The following is a 19459-nucleotide window of genomic DNA, read 5'->3' as shown; positions in this document are numbered from 1 at the left end:
AAATATATAATTTGCTAGTTAGTTCACATGCATTTTTTTACACAATGGTAATCAAAAGTTTGAAATAATTAAGACTTTTTTTAAATGTTTTTGAAAGAAGAAGGCTGAATTTATTTGATCAAAAATACAGTAAAACCACAAATATTAAGAAATATTAATACAATTTCCAATAGGCCTAGTTGTTTTCTATGAGAATGTATTGTAAAATGTAATTTATTTCTGTAAAAGCTCACTTTTCAGCATCATTACTTCAGTAAGTGTCACATGATCCTTCAGAAATCATTTTAATATGCTGTATTTTTCATATAATTTTTAAACTCTTTGAGCTCTATTCCATAAAATGACAGATGTCTAGATGCTACAACCACTAGAAAGGCACCCTAAAACAGTCCTCATTCTGCACTACATCCTTCTAGACCATAGCATTGTATACGGTCTGATTTTATGGTAGGTATTGAACTTAATGATATTAAATTACAGTGTATGGAAAAGAGAAATCAAAATTTGTATAAAAAAAAAAAACGATTTGCCATGAGGCACCAGGAAAGACAAATTATAACATAAAGAAGTATGCCAGTCATTCAGTATGATAAGCATTTCAATAAAACAATTAATATAATTCATATTTTTGTATAAATAGCTTCGGTGTTTAAAATTGCCCTGTGTATAATGAGCTGGTGGGTTTATGGTGAGGTGTGTTGCAGACCAGGTGTGATGGGCCGCTTTGTGCCAGAAAGTCCAGGGCCACTTTTTTGCCCCAGTCCACCCCTGGCTGGACGTGCTGGAAACCGTTGTGGGCCAAGCTCCGTGGCCACTGGAGCTTGATGCATACTAAAGTCTCAAATTTACTATCAAACTGTCATAACAGTGTAATTTTAATTACCTCATCTGTCTACATGATGCCGATGAATTGCAAAGCCGGATATGATGCATACTCAGCACTCAGCAGTGTGGACCAACAGTAGGCTATAACTGCAAGGTATTTCCAAATTATTCTTACTTCTAAGGAAAGATTGGAAAAGAACTGCTGTGAGTATATCTGGGCATTGAATCATGTTGTGCAGTTTTCTTAATGGCTACCAGTGTCGCTAATAACAAGTGTTTCTGAATTCTACATATAGCCCCTTTAACATCCATGGAACTTGTTTTACTGCACAAAGTGTTCTTTATAGTGGAAAAATGTATATTAGATTATTAAAATGTTCTTCACACTAAGAAAAAAAATTTCTTATAAAAATTGAAAGGTTCTTCGGGGAACCAAAAATGGTTCTCTAATATGGCAGCACTGCAAAAAACTCCCTTTTGGAACCTTTATTTTTAAGTGTGTAGTCTCTCTGTAGCCTATTTGACTCGTACAGTAATCTTAAAATTATTAAATTAAAATAAAAGGTATAAAAATAAACATTGGGGGTAGATATGTATCACTTAGCTAATGATCATCAGAAAATTGGAATGGAATAATTTTGCGAAAATTAAGTTGCAATTGTGTTTTCTTCCCGATTGTGACATATAGCCCTGAAACGGCTTCTGAAACAATATAAAAAAATGTAGGATAAGACTTGATTTTGTCCATGGGGAATTGATTGGATGGTTAAATGGGTTTGGTTTGCTATTGGTTGATCTCATGTGAGTGACAGGTTGACCCGCCCTCATGCCAGTAAACACATCATCAGAGTAGAGAAGAGATGTTGCAGCAAGAGGGAGGGGAAGATATAGGCTCGATTAAAGATTACAAGACCACATTAATTTTTAAATAATAATAGCCTAATAATAATGCAGGGATAAATCATAATAAATATAGTGCAATATTCAATATATAAAAAATAAGAATTTTGTGGCAACTGCAGGCTTTACACCACCTTTATTTTACTTTTTTACAATTCATTTAAGTGGGTTTACTTTTTTCAGTGTAGATGTTTCGACCCTCCTCTCATCAGGGGCCAGGGGCTCTTGCGCACAGGTGCGAGCTGCCATTGGCTGTTTGGAAGCGCGTGTCCACCGCACACCGGCGTTCAAAGCCGCTCCAGACATACACTAAAAGCGCACTGACCGGAGAACATCTGCCAGAAGAATGGTACACTTATCCTCAATCACACGACTTTAATGCGCAGGGGGAAAACTCTCCAAAATGCTGTTGGATCTGGAAATGCACTGGCAGGACACAGATCATGGATTCGGGATCGCGTTTAATTCGAAGGAACTCCACTGATGCTGTATGAATAGAATTGAAGTGCACAAGAGCGTGCTGTGCTTCAGTGGAGAGCGCGCATTTGGAGAGGCGCAGAGGCTGTTCGCAGCAGATTTAGGATAAGAGTCTGCAGGAGACATGGCTTGCGTGCGCCTCGTGCCATCAAGGAGGAATTATACCGCATCAATCTGTTCTGTGCTGGTCATTCTGCTTTTCATACTCGGATGCCACCAGGTGAGCAAACACACGCCTGTTTCTTCAAAAGCGATTGCGTTTTTAATTGCAATGCAAATGATGCATGTTCACTTTGTCCACGTAGAGAACTCCCTGTGCGTCTGCAACCCTTCACGCTGGTCCTCATGTAAAGCATAAACCTCTGCTGGAAACACTGCGGTTACCTCACGACACAGGTGAGAGCATACCTGTCCGATGTGATTGACAGCTGTCAGTCAGTTATGATTTCATGGCATGGTGCATATAAGCAATTTATTAATATCATATCATTAATGTTTACTTTGACGAGGCTTTCCCTCTAAAATTAAAAGGAAGAAACATGGTTTTGCAGGAGAATGACTTTATTGCATTTGCACAGTCTAGATGGGATGTCGTCGGCAGGGGGCGCTAGATATCCTAATTGGTTTGAGACAAATGCACTCTAAAATACAAGCACTAAACGGTTGTGTTGAGATGATAAGAAAATATAATAATAAATGAATCAATTATGTACTGTATAAGCGATTTCAGGTTTAAATGTTCTTGTGGTGACAATTGGCATTGGCAAAACCTGACATGTGCACACATTTATTTATGAGGATTTACTATAAACAATAGTACAACAGCCGTTTTAATGTAAATCTAAATATAATAACCCAAGGGTTTGGATACAGACTAACCCGAACTCTTCTACAAGAAAACCCTTTTGAATTAAAAATAAAGACATTTCATATATGAATCATTTTCTTCTAAGGAGGGTGTCCCCGAAAGGAGGTTTTATTTATTGCTTCTGTGGACAATTTTGTACTACACACACACACACACACACACACAGAACGAGGGGTGTGTGGCATAAAGATTGGCATGCACTGGGACTTAGTGAACAATGAACAAAGGCAGACACTTGAAGAAGCTCTCCATCAATCAGCCAAGCTTTACAAACAGTCTCTGTGTGCACTTACTGCCTTTATCCTGTGAAGAGTCTTTGCACTGTTTGGCTTGAACTTAGAGACTGGAGTAGCCAGATATAATAGTGTGTGTGCGCATGTGTGTGTGTGAGAGAAAGAGAATGAGAGACGGTGAGAGCGTGTGTCTCCATATCACAGCGGAGGTTTAGGAGTGTGTGTCATCAGTGTGTGTCTCACCCTACGGTCAGAGATCATAAATCTGTCTGCTCATGTCTGTAAAAGCATTTATAACTCGAGCCACCAGACCACCGCGAGGATGAGAGGAGTGTGAGTGTATGTAGAGGTCAGAATCACACAACATTAAAACACATCTTCTGACCTTCGCCCCATGAGCAGCATCTTGAGCTGTTCTTCCTATAAATCACATTTGCTCGCATTTGTATGAATAAAATGAGCTATTTTACACAATAACAACAGTTTATTTGCTAGGTATAGTCTTTTTTATCCTGATGTGAATCATTAAATGATAAATTACTTTTTAATGTTCAAAGTCCTTTCTAAGATCTGTATTTGGACAGTAGAAACTCCGGCCACACATTTATACTTTATCTGGCAAACCAAAACATCTTCAGTGGTGTAGTCAGTAGACAAGGTTTGTGGAACAAGGTTTTGACGTGATCGACCCGGGTTTGAATCCGTCTTTTGCCGAGCTCGCTCTTCTCCCTTTTTCCCATCACATATCACATCAGAAAGACATTTACTTTCAATAAAAAATAAGAAAATGTTCTTAAAGTGGAAATAAATTGCCTGCCGAAAATGTTTAATAATTAATAAATGTAATTATTGGGTAGGGTTTGTCACAGTCACGTTTAGTTTCAGTTTAATTGGAATTTCAGTTTGTTTGTATATGTCACATGTTCCTTGGTTCTGTTTCCCGCCACTCGTCTGTCTCCCCGGTTACCATCATCTGTGTCAGCTGTGTCATCATCAGTGTTGGGGGTAATGCATTACAAGTAACTTGAGTTACGTAATAATATTACTTTTTCCAAGTAACTAGTAAAGTAACGCATTACTTTTCAAATTTACAACAAAATATCTGAGTTACTTTTTCAAAAAAGTAACGCAAGTTACTTTTTCACATTCATTTGACTGACAGCTCTCCTGCCTCCATGTTGAGAAAAATAAGTGCAGAGGCGTTGTGTGTAAACATGATGGTTATTGTTGTTCTAAATGTGAGCATTTATTTATCTCACTTGCACAATAAAGATTCTGTACCTCTCAAAATGAATAAAATCAGTCAAATGCAAAATCAGAGTACTATGCAAACCTCCAATAATTAAATGTTAAATAAAACAAAAATTTGTATGCATAATCTACCTTTATATTTAATTTACCAATGTCTTGATGCTGACCTTTGATGATGGAAATTACTAGATGTTTTGTTTTTATTGGTAAAACTTTTTTCTCCTGCATCCTATTCTACCACTATCCAGAATGGCAGCACAGCAGAGCTGCGCCCTCTACTGTTCATGTGTGAATGTGCATTTTTACCTCAGCCTGGGGCTTATTATTTCAATTTTGGTATGAAGAGGTCTTTACCGTTGCACAAAAATATTACTTTTTTTTATAAACAAAAACAAAAACAAGCCCAGCCCAGGTGAGAAAAAGTAACGCAAAAATAACGTAACGCATTACTTTTCTTAAAAAAGTAACTAAGTAACTAAATTAGTTACTTTTTAAGGGAGTAAAGCAATATTGTAATTTATCACTTTTCAAAGTAACTTTCCCCAACACTGGTCATCATTATCCTCATTGTGTTCACTATATAAGTTCCTCCTGTTCCTTCGGTTTCTGTCCGATCTCAGTTGTTTTTTAGTGTGTTGTGCTGTTGCCCGTCTGCCTGTCTTGCCTTAATCGATTATTGATTAAATCACGTCTGGAATTGTATCTGCCTGTCTTCGTCTTCCTGCCTGCGTACACCCCTGACAGGTGGGTGTAGTTGTAGGGAGGGCTTTTATTCTCATTAAGGTGGCATTTATTTAATAATTTTAATAAATATAATAATTTACACTCTGTTATTATTGCATCCTGTTAATGTACAACAATACTGAGGTACAAATATATCTAAATAAAGTATAAATAGCATCTAATTACTCTTTACATATATTGCAAAGAACTGCTACTTTTACATGGTGTAAATAGAATATATCACTATTTTCACGTAGTATGCTATTTCACTTGGTAAATAGCATCTACAGCTATTTTCACTTAGTGTAAATATCATCTATCGCTAAGAAAATGTTATTTTCACTTAGTGTAAATAGAATCTAGTTGCTTGCTATTTACACTTGGTAATATAGCCGCTGACTGTTTTTCAACTACACCATTTTTTTCAGTGTAATGTATGAATTTGCAGCATGTTAGTAAAAGTTAGAAAAAAGATGAGACGCTACATGGATGTCATTCTTCTAGTTTACTTCGGTTCAGAAAATAAAAATAAATGTATATGAAGTATATCATATGAAGTATATCGTTATGCACTGGGGAAAAAAATTGGTATAGAAACAATTTTCACACACACAATAAATGATGAAAAAATGACAAGTAACACATTGAATGAAGCGTAAAATTTTGATGTAGAAAGACTTTATTTCCTTGTAAAACATACTCCAATAATTTAAGATTTTTTTTTTTTTACAGTGTGGGTTGTTGTACTCTTTAAAAATAAACACAATGCATGATAACGGTAGCAATGCGTTATTCTTATTGTTTGCATTTAACATTTGCATACTTATATTCAGGAAAAAAATTGAATAATAACTCATCAAAACAAAAATTTCAACAAATCTGATTGCTGAACAGTGATAGACAAGGAGTGTTCAGGACACAATTCATTTAGTCTTTTTTGCAGATATTTCAGATTAATCGATTTCATAGCTGAACATAAATAATGTATTGAACTCTAGCATGTATTAACCTCCCTTCCTCCTCTATGCAGAATATGAGATTGTGGCCCCATATGAGGTGGACCATCAAGGACGTTACATTTCCCACGCCGTGGCCCACCAGCACCGCAGGAAACGCTCCACGGATGGTCAAGGTCACGACCCCACTGTTCATTTTAGGCTCCGTGGATTAGGACAGGACTTCCACCTGGACCTGCAGCCGTCACGTGACCTGATGGCGCCCAGCTTCACTGTACAAACCCTGGGCAGGAGCGGCACCAAGAGCCTGCAGCCTTTTCCACAAGACGACCTCTGCTTCTTCCATGGGGTGCTGAGGTCAAAGGTCAACTCATCCGTGGCCCTGTCGACATGCGCGGGGATGGTGAGTGGGTTATCCTGTTTCAGAGCTGATGGTGGAAGGAGTCCTTTTCAGATACCAAATTCTGTCTTAAAAGTTTATCTTTGCATAAAAAAACGATATTAAGGTTTCTCTATTCTAGTCCCTCTGAAATGTAGAAATACCAACCCCAACTGACTTATGATCTGCCATTCAAATAGTTTATAATGATGGTGATGAAAATAGACCAGAAAGAATTTATTTTCTCCTTGGAGAGAATAAGACCCTCAACCTCAAGCATTTTTGGCATGAGCTGTAGAGCGATAACTGTGTCATCATCAATGCATTGACTCATGTAGGCCTTTGAGTGCAAAACTGCTGTATTCATCAGTCTAGGCTGCTCATCGTCCCATCTGTTTGTTTTCTCCATGGATTAATGTTCGGTGTGCAGAGAAACCTCAACCCTCCAGGGTGCTTTTGTTATTTTGGCTTCCAGGCCGCACGAGATCCGGCTCCCAGTAGGCGCTGGAAGAGCAAAGTGACTGTGCCGCAGTTCTCATGACTTTACCCTGACTGGACTGACATAGAGTGCCCTGTCCCATCAATAGAGCCCGTCTAAAAGCACAGTATTCAAATCCCCTAAAACCAGTGACTCAATAACACACATAAATGTGGGTCAGGGGAGGTTTTACTAGAGAACAGAGCCTCCTTTTATTAGTCAGATCGACATTTGGAGGATCTGTATTCGTCCTCAGTGGAAACAAATAGATATTGTTGTCACATAAGCATTAATACATGATGATCATTTATCTGTATATAGTTTTTTAGTTTTTTTTTTTGCCAAGGAGGTTCACAGCAACACTGAAAAATTACAATCAGCTCTTCAAGAATCCACAAATACTCATTAAGCTGCATTGCTTGTTTTAACAAAACACACATTAAGCCTTAAGTCCATTTCTGAATGTTGTTTTTTTGCACTCCACAGTAGCAATGCACTGAAATAAACTTTTGTTGAAATGTCAAAACATTTCATTTATCTGAAAATCGAAAATAAAGCTTTGGTTATTTGGTTTCCGATGCCTGTACCGAACTGTGAAGGGCAACATTGTGACTGAGAAGAAATAATAAGCATTCTGTTCTTCTTTAGGGTCGCATCTTGTTGTTAGGTGCACACCAGGGTTCAGATGGCAGCGTTCACACTTATTTAAAGGGTAACTTCAGTGATTTAGCATCAGGCTTTGTATCAGTAGAAACCCGGTAGTATATTCAAATTATGGTACTTTCCCCTCTCATATCCAACTGAGACGAGAGAATTATGCATTTTATTTCTGGAAAAAATCCTGCGATGACGCAAATATCGTAATTTTGCGTCATCTGAGGATTTTTTTGCCAGAGGCTAAAGACTACAGCCACTAGATGGAGCTGTTCCGCATGTTATCAACCCGCCCATAGGGGAGAGATCTCACGCACAGAATGTAAGACACAGACGGCCGCACGGACAATCATAACGGAGTGCGGTGCAGAATAAAGTGAGTGTTTCAACTTTTCAATGAATTATTGTGATAGTTTAACTTTCATATGCGATCTTAAAACGTGCCAGACTGGCGCTTAACGTTACCTCAGTTCTGCTCCGCTCTTCGTGATGAATGAAATCTCACTGCTGCGTCTGTGCCGTGACTTTCGTTCGGCTCGCTCACACTTTATTGAAAAGACACGTTCAGTTTTTAATTGCAGTGTTTATTCTCTAACTGAACGAAATTATTGTATTACTATGAAGATCAAAACGACGGTGTACGGAGTGGCCTCATAGAGCAGCGAAGCAAGTGCATTCTGGGAGTTATTGTCTTTCATCCACATGAGACAAAAATGCATTTTCTGTCTTTTCTCAGTCTAGAAGGCACCAAATTCAAAAATAATTTCACATTACTACTGCATAAATGACCCAGTTTAAATACAAAGCTTCATGCTAAATCACTGAAGTAACCCTTTAAATGAATCGCACTAACAGAGCAATCGCACTAGGGTTAGTTTCAATCAAACCAAACCTGGCAAGTGTGAACACACCCTGAATCTATATTCGTGCAGTTTACTACAACCCTTGCATCAATAATTTTCATTGATTTTCACTAAGCGCTGACTGTCTGGATGGGTTAAATCCAATTAAGGACATCTATCTATTTGCCATCATTGTTCACATTTCGTGAATCTCCTGAGGCATTGGTGCCAACATTATGGTGTGGTTACAACATCTACCAGCATGGACTAATGGGCAAAAAAAATGGCCAAACTTTGATCCCATGCTTCGCACTGGCCCATGTCACAACAGTATGTCAAATGGAGATTCATAGTATTAACAGTACTACATCACGACTGTTGTGAATGATTTAAATCTAAGTACAACAATGATTGCGAAACCGGCAGTGAATGATGAAACTACTTGCTCTGAGGAACTTTGAGATAATCTTTGTTAGTTCATTTCCCTGTGATTTTTAACCTCTGTGTGATTGTCGGTCTTTAAATGGAGGCAGCTCAAATCTTACTGTCATTGAAAATGTACTGGCTCTGTAACTAGTTGAAATATGTGTTGGCAGTGTAATGGTGTAGACTATCACACTGTCCCCGGCTGGAAGTGATTAGCAGCGGTGCAGAGTCATTAGTTAACTCTGACTCTCCTTACTTGTCCAGTAAAGCCCATGTATAAATTCACTTTGAATGGTTGAGACAGGTTGGCAGATCACCACTGGAGGTTGGAAGGGGTTTGATGACAGTCTGAGTTTGTCATAAAAGGTCCTTAATGTAAGTTTAAAGGCCTGAGGACTCGGCGAATAAGGCATCAATGGTTTCAGGCTGACGGCTTTATACAAAAGGGTACAATAGCTGAATTTAATGGTGGCACATGGGATGCCAATTAGGAGGGTCATTGGAAATGGCAGTCTGGGTTGAGACGAGTGCCATGCCATGGAAACTCCACACTGAAAGTCTTTCTGAAGTGTCGCCAGTCTATAATAACAGGCTAATTGTGAGTGATGTCAGCCATAAACTGAAGCCATAAATCTACATTTGGACACCCAACCCCACCACAGTAGTGTGGATAACACAGAATTTTAACTACTTAACATTATTACCTGAGAAAAGTTTTCAAAATGCTTCAAGTCTACAAAAAAATCAAAACTGACTTTTGTTGTACGTTTTCCTGGTCTTATTGTTAAAGGAACCCACAACTGCGCCATTGACCAACAAAAACCTGGTCTAAAGTCAATAGCACAGTATTTTGGGGATTATTTAAAGGACGCTTTAGTAATATGCGTCTATAGGAGGGAACACAATGCACGTACACTCTGTTTATTACACACACAGGGATGCGCAGCAGCACATAGACATTTCTAAATATTAATAATAAAAGGATTCCTCTCTGTAGAAGCGGTCAGTCTTTTCCGCCATGTAAATAGTGAATCCGCCATGGTGTAAACACAACTGGCTTTTACAGGAAATGGGAGATGAGACTCTGATTGGTTAGTTCCACGTTACTCCCAAAACACACCCATGACTCATTAAGAGGCTAGGTACAACCCTTTTGGACCATGTGCCTGGTGCGCTGACCGTTTTATCTTTCGTTTAACTAGCAAAAGCGGATTTGGACACGCCCTAAGTGCACCTGCGCCATGTGCTTCAGACCATGCCCTCAGATCGTTAAAATAGGGCCCTGTCTCACAGGCACATTATGGGCACGTTTACACGACAACAATAAACTAAAAGTGGAAACGTTTTACCCCTGCATTTTTAGCGTGCAGACGTCATCGTTTTCAAAACGATCCCTGTTCACACGGATCCACGAATATGATTAAATTCATGGCATTCATGGCAGGCCAATTGTTCTCGACACTGTGCCTTTAGACTGGACATGTAATACGCATGTGCATGACGTCACCGGTTTCACAAATTCACTGTTTTGCCGTTTTCAAACTTTGCATTTTCAGGCCCCCAAAATGCCATTGAACTGAATGGCCAAAATGCATAAAAAGTGTTCAGTTTTTAGTTAAAAACGGTGTCATGTAAAGGGCCCCTTTCTCCCTGACAGTCCGACACTGTTCTAAACTGCGAGTTTGTAGCATGATGGTACATGGTTGGTGCATGTTGTTGCTTTTGTTGGTACAGGTCCTTTTATATTGGACTGATTCTGTTCGCTCTTAATTAAAACCAAGAACAAACATTCAATCCCCAAGAAATTGTTTGATTACTGGCCCCAAGCTGCTTCGTAGCAGGACCTGGTGCATAGGTTCATTCTCTTTCACCAAATTTCCCACAATGCTTATGATTTAGCATTCATCATTAGGCTAAACCAAGCTATGCAACCCCCAGCAACTCTTCAGATCTCTTGTCCAAAATATATATCTCTCATAAAACAATCCCAAGTTTCACTCTCCAGGCTTTCGATGTAGCTTTGATGAACTGACAGAATTAAAGACTAACATATTTATTTATAATGAACCCAAATGGAGCGTAGCACAATTTGCCCTGTAAAGAGCAGAAACAGGCGCCATGGATGACTAATTGTTGGCCGGAGGTTGTTGTCAGTGTGCAAGAATACATGCGATCCTGCTGGATATGGTGTTTCTGAGGAGCTCAAGTTGATTTAGTCTTGATATATATATAGTCAGTGTTCATGCAATGCAATGTCCAGGAAGGGGTTAAGACTCGGAATCTGCCTCTTCACAACAAGAACAGCAAGTTAGTCACTGAGATGATGTAAGAGGATTTAAAAAACGAATCACCGACACCCTTCCCAAATAGTTTCAGCTGCATATAAACTCTTATAGCAGCTCGGAAGAGGTTCGGTTTCAGCTTCTAAAAGCAGCAAGGCAAGTACAAGCCTCTCTCTCATGGAAATAGGAACAGCGTCAGGTGCATCGCTCAGAGTTTCCTCATATCCGCTCAGCTCCTTTGATTAGAGTTCCTGTAGGGTCGTGCCTGGATCTGCCCATTTCCCTGAGTGCGGGAGTGCAGCTGTTATTTTCCTCCCAGGTAGCGTCTCAGCCCGTCTCCTGCCGCTTTATGACTGCTATTTGCACCTTGTAGCTCTCAGTGTGTAATTTCATGAGAGGTATTTAAGGAGGCAGCGCAGACATTTGTTTTTAGTTAAGCTTGTCTTGGACCAGGGTGACTGAGGCGCAGATTTGTGGCAGATGATTCGTATGTGTTACTTATGCAGGAATGTCAGCAGTACCACTCCTGCTTGACAACATGGATTTCCACTGTTTACTTATGCTAAACTGTGTGCTTAAGGATGCTAAGTGCCATGTGCATAAATTGATTTACATTTTTCGAAGCTCCTCCTGGAAGAAATGAAAAGGTACAGATTTCCCTGGATAGATCAACAAATTTATGGTTTCCTTCATGATTCCCCTATTTCCTCTTTGGCAGTTGCTTTAGACCAAATTTGATATTTATATTGTGTCTGATATAAATTTAATTTAAATTTGATTTGTTTATCCATTACATCCCCCAGCAGTTCTAAAGCAGCATAATTCAAGTTCTTACAACAACAGCGATTTTCATTTCTCCACTGCAAATCTTTGTTGACACGTCATCCAGCTTTCAAAAGGCAGAATTCATTTTTTCTCCCAGCGGAGAATGGCAAAGGGAAGCTTTATTGCTTATGTTTTGCTTGTTTATAGATGTTTCCTTTAAAATTCCATGGGAAAAATAAATATACATATCTCCTTTGTGATTTTCTCTCCTATGGATTAACCTTAAATTTCAAATGTCACTTGCTAACTTTGTTTGCTTTGTCGGATGACAGACCTCTCTAGGTGATGGTAATGAACATGCAAATATATGTTGCCTTTATTTAATCTGATCATATGAGCTAAAACTGAATAAATGTCAGCAGATTATCTGTCATAGTGTCTCTGGAAACAATTTCCAGTAAGTCTTTAAAGCAATAGCGAGCTAGCTTTGAAAGCATAAGATCCCACGCTCACGTCAGAGCGTCTGCAAAGCCACGCCTCCTTCAAAACACATGAACACGTAAAGCAGGGAGCACACAAAAGCATAATAATGAACATAAACAACTTAAAGAGAACTGGCCTGTACAACCTGACACTATTGAAATGCATAAATTCGAATCACAAACCGCTCCAAGTATAACGTCACAGGTTCGCATCTCTTCCAAATTACTGTGGTTATGGCGTGAACGCAGCATAAGTTCGTTGTTTTGGTTCAGGGGGAAATGTAAAAAGCAGCTGCTGTTTCGGTTGTGTCACTCTGTGACTGACGTCTTTCTAACTCTGCAGAGCATGAAGCGTGCTGGTGACGTGTGATGTCTGCGCGAACAGGGTGCGTAAAAGTATGAAAATACGTAAGTTGACAGGCAGGTAGGATCGAATTCAATGATTGGATGAACATTTTATGGTCCAACGCTTTCCAGACGATATATATATACATATAAATACATGAAGAGTTCAGATGCAAAAGCAGCTAAACGCCACCAGATAATGAGATAATGATATTGAGCACATAATATACGTTCATCAAATACTTTCGCTTCAAATCCACTAAATACCAGTGCCAGCCCATTCAGAAATACTGGTCGTTAGCAGAAATCACTACCATTTGTCAGCAAAATCCACTAAGTCCCCAGAAGACGCAAATCGAATCATATGATTTCAAGATGAATGACGTGTGTGTAATGGCCGGCTATCGATTGCAGAGGTGCAAGTTTTTACTATTTTTTGTCCATCGTTACAGTGGCAATAACAGAGGTTTATACTCATCAACTTACAGTGTGTACCTAAGTCTCTTTGTCAATTCCTCGCCTTCAATTGTCAATTCCGCTCGTTCCTGTTACGTGTCCTCAAACTGGCAACCGGCATGAGCATAGAGTCTGAAGAGTAGGGGGCGGGGAAAACAAGATTTTGAATTTGGACTGCAGTACCCATTTCAACCACAAGCTGCTCAATACCAATGAATTGACTAAAGTGACATTTTTGAAAATAAGGCATTTCATGCCTAACCTTTTCATTGCCATTGAAGTTAAATTATTAAACCTAAACATAGGAGCCTGGTTAAAAAAATGCTAATTTAAAAGAAAACACGTCAGACGGAAGGTTTTTGCACCTGAACTCTTCACATTTAGACCAATTAACTTAGTGATTGCTATCAGGATGTGAAGAGACTTTCAACCAGCAGAACAAAAATATTTCTGGAACAAATCGCCTACTCTGCTTTTAAAGCAAAGGTCATCGGCAAATCAAAGTTCTTCGACAGTCTGAGGTAAATAGGGCTCAGTAACTGGAAGTGATGTCACAGAGGATGAACACTAAGTGTAGTACATCATATTTGAAAGACACCATGTGCATTTAATCAAATGAAAAACACGACACAGGTCACTGCAAGGTCGCTCACTGTCTGTCTGAATTATGTCAGTGAGACCTCGTACTGTCTTCCTCAACTAACCAGAAGCCATAATTGCAATCCTGCGGGATTCTATTGACTAAATCTTGGATGAATGGGAATGGCTGACTGGAAGACGTGCAGCAAGCGTGTAAACGGCATGAAAGCGCAATCGCCATAAATCGAGTCGACTTTGGGAATTAGTCTTGACATCGGCTAAAACTCCCAACATGAGAACAGCAGGAGTCATGTGGAGTGACCAGTCATGCCTGAACTTCATCCTACATCTAGCCTGAAAGCCTCGGCACTGGCAGAGGTCGCTTCTGTTGACTAAACCCTGTGATCTGGTGACAGAAGACGAGCGTATCTCATGAGGATTGCTGCCTTGACACCAAAACAACTGGGTAATTTTGCTCTTTGAAGTCCTCAGCGTCCAATAAAGGATCAAATGCTTGACTGTAGGACCTTTGGTCTTGGGGTGAGATTAAGTCCCAGGTGTTGTTCTTCTGATGGAGTCTTGAATCACTGCTCTGGAAGCGCCTGGATTAATCTGTTTACAGCTGCTAATGATATGAACTATAACCTAACAAACTAAAATCTGATCCACAGCCAGTGGTTATTGACATGTAACTCTCTTCGCACTCTGAAAGCGCTTTCTTTTGATTGGTTAGGCATCAACATAAATTGTATTGCTGGCACTTTCAGCACTATAAAATATGGAGTGACATCAATTCTCATCCAAGGTCATAAATTAGAGGATACTGTAAAAAGAGGTAACCTGCCACTCTTCCCTTAAAGAGCCAGTTGTGTCTTTCATTTCAATACACTGTAAATGCGCAATATGTGTGATGTGGTAATTAAAATGTCTAATTATCATTGCACGTCATGGGCAGTTCCAGAATCACTCAAGTGTTGTTTGAAAAGTCGCGTGTTGAAATCTGTCACCAGTTACCTCCCATACAGGCGTTAATTACGTGATGAGATGTGTATCCTCTACACACACTGTGATCTTGGATCGGGGTTGTTTAGTCTGGCGAGACCTGTATGGCTTTGCTCGTTGATTACTTAACCGTGGAGTGAGGCAGCGTTCCTCGAGCCAGCAAAACTAGATCTCTGCTCAACTGTGTAGGCAACAAAAGTGGGAAAAATAGCATCGAGACGGCAGTTGCCATCAAATACAGCAGGGTGGATCAACGTTAACCTCTGTAGACAGCACATGCACTCTTCAAAGTTACATTCCCACATCGACTGTGAAAAGGTTTGTACACGTAAACATGCTTATGATTACAAACAATCCACGATTCAAAAATCCATGTTTCAAGATCAATGCCTATGCAGGATTTGTTATCCGTTTATCGATAAAACGAGTGAATTATTACACCCCTACTTCTGCTCAATTCACATTAATGGCTCTCTCAGACAGTTATGGGCCATCATAATCAACCTCACGCACACATTAGAAACCTCAGTCCTTTACTGTACTTGTGTCCTCCAGACAGCCCTGAATATGTCTCTTATGTGCATTCATGCACAAATCCTGAACTTAAATGCAACCCGCTTTGTCTTCTCTTCCCAGAGTTCAACATATGTTTTACAGCCTATTGTCTGTATGATTGCCTTGCAATGAGCCTAACTGTTGTTGGCAATGACGAATGATAATCAGATGCACGTTGGGTTCAAACAGGTTCTCAGAAGGGCTTTTCTGTTTGTTTGGAGAGGAGCTTATCCTCTGAGCCCAATTGAGGGTAATTATCAGACCGCGTTGAAGCGGCTGCACAAATGAGTTCTCGCTCTGACCTGACGTGACATTTGGATGAGGGTTTGAAGAGTCCTTGGGATCTCCAGATTGCGAGGGACGTGAAGCTTGTTAGTGTTAATGACAGCACAGCTTTCCAAAGAAGTGTAATTTGGGCGTTTGTGTCGTAAACTGAGTCGGCTTGACATGCAAGTACCGCACCTCAAATGTGAGCGGTACTGATTCTTGAACAGTTTGGAAATCAGACTCTAAATATATCTTCAATCCAGATGGGGTTTGCTTTTTAGAATCTAAAGGCGTCTTGGGAACATTAGCCAAGTATCTGTTGTATGTTCCAAAGCACATAAAAGACACTGTACTGGTGTTCCTCAATCATTCTGCTAATGGTTAATTCAGCCTTAATGTATGGACTCAGATTCAGATGGATGGATTCAGATTTTGTAGATCATTAATTTTAAAAATACAAATATTGCAAAAAATAAGAAACATTTTGCAATAAAATGATTACACTGTAATTAAGTATTTCATAAAAAAAAAATTATTTACAGTGGTAAAATGATTTACAAATTAATGTTTACATTTTCAAATGTTAAACCATTAAGTTTTTATTTCGGGGGTTTTAGAGTGAAGTGTTACTGTGTCGTTTTACACATGCGCAGCTCATAATAGCATCTCAGCAGTTAATTTCACAGTAAATGAACCAAGACGCTGAAACACTGTATGTCTGAAACCGGTAGTGTATATTGTACATATTTATTAAATTAAATCCCAGCCTTCGTGATTTGACTATCGCACTAAGCCATATAACACTATTGATTTTATTTGCTGATATTATGCAGCTCTAGATGTCATTTCTCTGGATGAGCTTGCATTCCTGCCTTTCTTTTGCTGCCTTGCAAGCACTGCTGTTTCCTTCAGGGAATGCACATGATGGCCCAGATTTACTAACAGGTTGGGTCAGCGCAAACCTTCTTTTGTCGTAAAAAAAAAAACTACTGTCAGGATTTACTGAAGACACGCAGTGAAAAATTTGCGACAAAAAGGCATGGACGGAGTTATTTTTGCGGCTGACCTTATTGCGTATGTATTTGTAGGAGTTTCAATTTCAGACGCAAACATTTTGGGAGGAGAGTATTTAAATGAATCATGCAAGGTGATTTACTTAGATTTGTGCAAGTCAATTTATTGGTATTTGTTCCATTATTTAACGCCCCAAAAAATCATGTCTTAAACCAGACACCAATTTGCGCTGCTCTTGGTAGATTGTGTTGGTCATTATGGAAATGTTCCGGCTGCGTCTAGGTTCTTTTACTTTCCACTCCCATTTTTGGGGATTTGCGCTCTCATGAAAATTTGCCCCGTTTAGTAAATCTTGCCCCTATAGTGTTAAAAGGCTCCTATTATACTTTTTTACATTTTCAACTTTCTTTAGTGTGTAATGTTTCTGTTTGAGCATTGAAATGTCTGCAAAGTTACATAACACAAAGTCACTCCAAAGAGGGTCATTCTCTATATCATTGTCACTGTTTCTGAACTCCCTGAAACGCATCAATTGTAGCCTTGAGTTTTCTTCCAGGGACGAACACATCAATATATTCCCTATTTAAATAATTCCCACCCAAGGCACATGCAAAAAAAAAAAAAAGGACAGCAGCCACATCACCCTGTAGCCCAAGACTGGTCAGTACCTGAATGGGAGACCTCCTGGGAAAACTAGGTATCTGCTGGAAGAGGTGTTAGTGAGGCCAGCAGGGGGTGCTCACCCTGTGGTCTGTGTGGGTCCTAACGCCCCAGTATAGTGATGTACTGTAATAACTGTATAGTTATGTCTTTTTACTACATTGTAACAAGAACCGTCCTTCGGATGAGATGTTAAACCAAGGTCCTGACTCTCTGTGGTCATTAAAAATCCCAGGATGTCCTTTGGAAAAAGAGTAGGGGTGTAACCCTGGCATCCTGGCCAAATTTGCCCATTAGCCTCTGTCCAACATCATGGCCTCCTAATAATTCCCATATACTGATTGGCTTCATCACTCTGTCTCCTCTCCACCAAAAAGCTGGTGTGTGGTGGGCGTTCTGGTGCAATATGGCTGCCGTCGCATCATCCAGGTGGATGCTGTGCATTCGTGGTGGTTGAGGAGATTCCCCCCTTCCATGTAAAGCGCTATATATAAATGTAACAAATAAAATGTTGCAATGTTCAAGTGATGCTGTTTTTTCCCCTTCTGCAGTCGTGCTTGCAAACGTTGTTCGGGTTGATCAGCTTGTTCTTCTTGACTGAACCAATACAGCAAAACTGACGCCATAGTTAGCGTAGTTACAGTAGAGTTCACAGAAGCCTCTGGAGCTGATGCTCGCCGTGTTACATTTCTGACACATGCTCTATGCAGTAGACCAATCAGCTGACCAATCAGAGCAGACTGCCATTTTTGGAAGCCGTGTCTTAAAAGAATCTAAAACGAGTGTTCAGACAGGGGGTAAAAACAGGTGCTACAACAATGTAAATGATAAGAAATATAAGAATAATGAGTTATTTTAACATTACATGATGCAAAAGTATTCTAGTAGACCTCATAAACAAACATATAAAATAGAACCTCTTTAATGTTGTGCATATGAAGAGTGCGAGGCATTGACCAGTGTGTTTTCCCTCTAGTCAGGTTTGATTAGAACTCAGGATGTGGATTACTTCCTGAAGCCACTGCATCCACATCAGGCACTTCTGGAGAACTTCTCAGCACCATCTGATCACCACCCCCACATCCTCTACAAGAGGTCCATTCCACCACAGACAATCAAAGGCAGAACCAGGAGGTCTTCTGAGCTAGAGACGGTCAGCAGAAGCCATTCAGCAGTCCCATATCTGTGGAGAACCAGCAGACAAGATGAGAGAACCACACACACAGAGACAGATCCAGAGGAGAACCAGCATTCCCCACACAGTCATGACAACTTCAACTACGACACACGGCAGAGACAGCACTTCTGTGGACGACGGAAGAAATGTATGTAAGGACATTCTCTCTCCAACTGCACCTTCAAACACAGAGTTGCTTTCCATTACATGGTTCAGGTGTGGTGGCTGGACTGTCAAAGACATTAATTGGGGGGGGGGGGTGTATTTTAGACAACAGTCGTATGTAAAAAGGTCACAGCTGTTCAAGGGTCAGCTTGAACATGCTATCATGACATCATCCCACCTGTATTGTGTTTGTTCAGGGATGAATTATCTTCACCTACTCTAAACAAACACCACATCCTCACATTGCATTTGAACCCTGAGTAATATTTTACAAACCGAGTAACCAAATCTTATGCGGGATGTGAGGTAACAGCTAATACATTTTGACACACATGGCGTGCATTAAGGTCTCGTATGGGCCTGAGTTTTCCAGACACTGATTCAGCTTTTTTGCTGAACTAGTAATGCATTTTCTTTGGGGAACCAGCATTGACGGTGTGACCTAGTGTTGATATTGTCTTGGTCCTGTGTTTCAGATATGCCTAAACCTCCTGAGGAAGATATCTATATTTTTCCGGATGAATATAAGCTCATGCCCAGAGGGAAGCGAGCTGTTATGTTTAAACCTCATCCGCACCAGAGGCTGAATGTGGAGACGCTGGTGGTGGTTGACCGCAACATGATGGACAATCATGGCCATGAGAACATAACCACATATGTCCTTACTGTCCTTAACATGGTAAGATGCATGTAATGGA

The 19459-nt window shown here is 39.9% G+C and overlaps 1 protein-coding gene across 1 annotated transcript in view; it reads left to right on the top strand.

Annotated features, from left to right (window-relative positions):
• The first annotated feature begins 2029 nt into the window (after positions 1-2029).
• adamts16 (ADAM metallopeptidase with thrombospondin type 1 motif, 16) overlaps positions 2030-19459 on the top strand; it is a 125109-nt gene continuing 107679 nt past the window's right edge. Inside the window, exons 1-5 of the mRNA XM_079837961.1 lie at positions 2030-2422; positions 2508-2598; positions 6308-6636; positions 18396-18744; positions 19238-19440. Of these exons, the coding sequence (XP_079694087.1) occupies positions 2327-2422; positions 2508-2598; positions 6308-6636; positions 18396-18744; positions 19238-19440 (1068 nt within the window). The 5' untranslated portion in view covers positions 2030-2326. The remainder of the gene's footprint in view (positions 2423-2507; positions 2599-6307; positions 6637-18395; positions 18745-19237; positions 19441-19459) is intronic.

Source organism: Gobio gobio, assembly GCF_949357685.1.
Source record: "Gobio gobio genome assembly, chromosome: 15".
Classification (NCBI taxonomy): domain Eukaryota; kingdom Metazoa; phylum Chordata; class Actinopteri; order Cypriniformes; family Gobionidae; genus Gobio; species Gobio gobio.
Note: the sequence above shows the minus strand (reverse complement) of the source record. Positions and strands in the feature narration are given on the sequence as shown.